The 4,882-nt window shown below is 40.4% G+C and overlaps 1 protein-coding gene across 1 annotated transcript; it reads left to right on the top strand.

Moving 5' to 3' along the window:
* Positions 1-2,088: 2,088 nt before the first annotated feature.
* LOC123543513 (uncharacterized) lies at positions 2,089-3,303 on the top strand. Its single transcript, XM_045329583.2, has one exon. The coding sequence runs from the start codon at positions 2,089-2,091 to the stop codon at positions 3,301-3,303; it is 1,215 nt and encodes a 404-aa protein (XP_045185518.2).
* Positions 3,304-4,882: the final 1,579 nt, after the last annotated feature.

The raw sequence follows: 4,882 nt of genomic DNA on the forward strand, positions 1-4,882 counted from the left end.
GTTCCCATTTGACAATGCGTCAGCAGTGACAGGGGAAACTTCGCTTCAAGAAATTAAAAATGTCATGCAAATCAATGAATATTTCAAGATTCATGATGGTCAACTGCATGCTGAAATAACTCATATTTCCACGCCCGAAGGATCTTGGCAAAGCCACACAAAATATGCATCATGGGTCGAATGTCAGTAAAGAGAACATGACAAAACTCAAACAAAGTGTCATACAAATTGACAATCCCAATTACAGCATGTGCTTGACACGATCCACTGTTGTAGGTATATGCCATGAACAAAAATCAAATACCAAGGAATGGAAAAAAAAACGATGGAACATGATGCGACAATCCAAGAAAACTTTACAACAGAAGGAAGCTCAGGCGTTATTGGATAGTGTTGGAATCGGACATGATCAGCCGTGCGGAATAGAGGAGAACAAGAAAATCCAGACCAAACTCTACCCAGACTACATTATCAAGGTTCTCACTCAACATGGTAAAGGTGAACATTTGTTTACCCCACCCACCATGAGGAAAGGGAGCAAAGTGATACACGTATACCACCACGGAGGACATTATGACACCATCACTTCGATCAAGGGATTCTACGGATATGGTTATTATTGTGAATACCGTGGCATTGACTGTAACAATCTAGAACAGCAGAAGTGCAAAAACATTTGTCAATTCAACGGAACTCTGTAAACCTGGCGTACAAGTGGTTTGTAGTGACTGTAGGATTACTTCTAAAAGTGTTGAATATTATCACAAGCATAAGCAAATCACAGGAGACAAAAAGAAAAGTATTTGTGAATCTATATGGCAATTTCAAACATGTCATGGTATTCTTGTAGGTAGGAAGAAAAGTGATGTTTTTTCAGGGTCTGTATGTATTGTAAGGACATTGTTGGACCTAACCATGAATGTCATATACCAAAATATGTTTCGCCTGAATCTGAAGGTCCTTCAGATTACATCTTTTTTGATTTTGAGAGTCGGTTTGATACAAGCGAGAACATACCAAATTTGTGTTGTGTTAAACGCTTTTGCGATCAATGTATCCGTAAGAACATAACGGAACCGTTCGATCACTGCGACACATTACTTGAACCCAGGGAAATGTTGTTTAAGGGTGATAATACCGTGGCTGAATTTTGTACTTAGTTATTTATACCCACCCACAAAGGATCCACGGTCATAGCTCACAATTTTCAAGGTTATGACTGGCTGTTTATCTTGCAGTATATTGTCAGTCATACCACAATCAAACCAGAGGTCATCATGAATGGAAGCAAACTCATTTCCCTGAAATGCCATGGACTCAGAATGATTGATTCCTTGAGCTTTCGCAGTATGCCATTGTCAGCTTTTCCCAAAACGTTTGGTCTTACTGAAATGGCTAAAGGGCATTTTCCACATTGGGCCAATAAAGCTGACATTACGTAGACTCAGAGTACTATCATCCTGACGGTATGAAAACAGAAGCCCGTGAAGCCTTTTTAGAATGGCATCAGGAAAAGGTCAACACACATTCCATCTTTGATTTTCAAAAGGAGATGGAAAAGTATTGTCGATCACATGTAAATCTTTTGAGGAGGGGTTGTGGTGAATTTCAACATCAGTTAATGGCCAATGACGGTATCAATGCCCATCGCAAAAACACACTGCCAGAAAACAGTTTGAGTATCATTTCAGATGCAGGATATCCAAACAAGATCCGTTATTCCATTAAAGGTGTACGATGGTTACAGGCCGAGGCAACTATCACATGAAAATCCATTCGTCATGCACTGAACGATGGGGAAGCCCGTATAGGTCCCTATTCTGTTGATGGGTACAATGCAAAGCCCAATACGGTGTATGAGTTTCTAGGTTGCTGGACTAATAGGTGTGAAACATGCTATCCCAAGCGTAAGGTCAAGAATCCTTACTCGTTAAAGACCATGAGTACATTGTATGTAGAGACCTTTTCAAATTTGAAGCTTTGCAAAACCAAAGGTACCACATTACATACATTTGGGAATGTAAATTTGACCAAAAGTGCAAGGAAGACCCTGAGTACAAGAGTTTGACTGATCGGTTCTATCCCCATATGGAACCGATCAAACCTCGTGATGCCCTGTTGGGTGGACGTACCAATGCAGTCACTCTATACGATGAAGTAGATGAAAGCACCAATCAAGAGATCAAGTACGCTGATATTTGTTCACTGTATCCCTATGTGAACAAATACAAGGAATATTCCCTTCATCACCCTGTCATTCTAAGAAAGGAGGAAATTGACATTACAAACCTTAAACAATACAGGGGTTTGGTCAAGTGCAAAGTGCTTCCTCCACAAGATTTATGGTTACCCGTCCTACCCATGCATTGCAACAAGAAAATGGTGTACACCTTGCGCCGTACATGTGCAGAGAAAAAAAATCAGACCTGCTCACATTCAGAGGAGGAAAGGGTCTTGGTTGGGGTTTGGACTTCAGTGGAATTGAATAAGGCTTTAGATCTAGGTTACAAAGTCCTTGAAGTGTATCAAATCTGGCACTTCAAGGAATGGAGCGGCACTGTCTATAAGGAGTACATCAATAAGTACTCGAAAAGGAAACAGGAGGCCAGTGGTTATCCCAACTGGGTCAAGACTCAGGCAGATACAGATAAGTTCAAAAGCGACTATTTTCAGGCCGAAGGTGTCATTCTTGAAGCTGTGCAGAAGAATCCAGGCAAAAGGGCCGTGACCAAAACCATGCTCAATTGTCTCTGGGGAAAGAATGCCCAAAACAATGTCTTCCCCAAATCGGAATACATTGACAAGCTAGCTAGGCTATACGAGATCATGGCTGACCCTCACAAAAAAGTCCACTACTTTGACTTCTTTGAACATGAAGAGTTTTCTCTGATCAATTATTCCGATTACACGGATATGTCAGAACCCCATGCTGCAGCCAATGTGGTAGTTGCAGCGTTTGTCACTGCCTATGCTAGGTTAGAACTGTACTCAGTCCTGGAACGTTTAGGGGATCGGGTCTTGTACTTTGACAGTTGTATGTACATTTACAGCCCTGATAAATACAACATTCCCATTACAGATAGTCGATTGGGAAAATGTACTGATGAAGTACCTAATAAAAGAATTGTCAGGTATGTTGCCCTGGCTCCTAAAAACTACGGGTACGAGTACATTGTCAATGGGGAACGCCACACAGTGTGCAAGGTCAAAGGCATTACCCTGGATTACAATACCACCCAAAAAGTCAATTTCAACAGTATGATACAAGCTGTCAAAAACAGGGAATCTTTTTCAACTCATTGAATATCCATACCGTATCAAAAGACACAGAAATCGAAAGGTCACCAGTGAACTCCAGACCAAGGTTTTCCGTTCGGTGTATACCAAACGTGTCGTGGTGGATCAATATAAGACCGTGCCTTACGGATATGTTCATTCGTAGACATGACATCAAATGAGTCGGACGTGCTGGAAAATAGCTCGGGAGTATTCGAAAACATGACGAATTCCTTCACTGATGAACTCAAGTGTGTCCAGTACATCACAAAGTATGAGCGTATGAAGCACATTACAGTAAAGTACATTTTGGCTTTTCGGCAGACACTTTTGTAGAATTATTCACAGCCTATGTAAGAAACAGGACGGATTTAACAGTAGACTTCTCCATCGTCCACTATGGTGATTCGTATACGGATATGTGGGAGAATTTGCCAGAGGATTTTTTGGTAGATATAGAAATTGCATTGTGCGATTTTCTGCAAGCAAAGAAGTGTCTCTACGTCAAGTACAAGGACATAACAAAAGTAAGGACAGACTTGGATATGAGTTTCTCTACATGGATGTACATGCTCCGAAAATACATGAGTAAATATCATTCTGACATCGAACTCGAGTGGTGTGAACACAGTTTGCAACCAAATTCGTTTTGTGAGTGTAACATCACGGCGGAACCCAAAATGATGGATAGAGATGATAAAGTCTACGTCAACGTTCTGACTATGTTATGTGATCACCATGCAGATCGACAATGGTAAATACTAGTGGTACAACAGACAAAGTATTATTCGTAATCATGATGTCAAACAAGGCAGCTGTGTTGTCTCTCAAACTCAAAGAGTTGATGAAATTGCATGGAGGTGACATTACTCCTAAACATCATGAAAAAACATTGGACATAGCATTGATGCCAAAGCATGCTCGCAGTATATTATATCAGTATGTGATAAAATTGTTGTTTTGTCAAGCCACGGTAAATAAAGAATTCAGACATCACATGGTCATGCATGGTATCGTACAGATTGGCAAGAAATACTTATTTGTTGACGAGTCGGGACTGTTACCGCTAGCACTTCGGCAAGGAGCAGTCATACAGGGTGTGAACAACTTCACGGAAGGTGAAAAAACGATCTCCTTCACCAAATGAATCAAATATTGGAACATTTACCAAAGATCAAGTCACTTTTGTGGGTGCATAATATGGTAGCATCAGAATTGCTGTTCCTAAAAGGCCAGTACAGATTACAACAACATGTCAGACAGTAAAGAGAAGAAAATCTTTATACCTGGAGAAACAATCGCTCATGTCATCAACTGGATGAGATTAATGGATAAATCATCAAATAAACAGGAAAAAATGGAAGAAAGTAGTTTACTATTTCAACATCCTGGCAATATTTTCATTTTTGGACCAAGTGGGTCTGGTAAAACACAATTTGTCAAACAATTGATTGAGTTTAAAACGGATGTGTTTCAAACTGTACCACAACAAGTGGTGTGGTGTTACAAAGAATGGCAGTCTACCTACGCTATGTTGCAAGTAAGAGAAGGATCTCATATCAAGTTTGTCAATGTCATCCCAGACGATGACGAGGAGATTGTCAAC

This window comes from Mercenaria mercenaria, chromosome 10 (genome assembly GCF_021730395.1).
Source record: "Mercenaria mercenaria strain notata chromosome 10, MADL_Memer_1, whole genome shotgun sequence".
Lineage (NCBI taxonomy): Eukaryota > Metazoa > Mollusca > Bivalvia > Venerida > Veneridae > Mercenaria > Mercenaria mercenaria.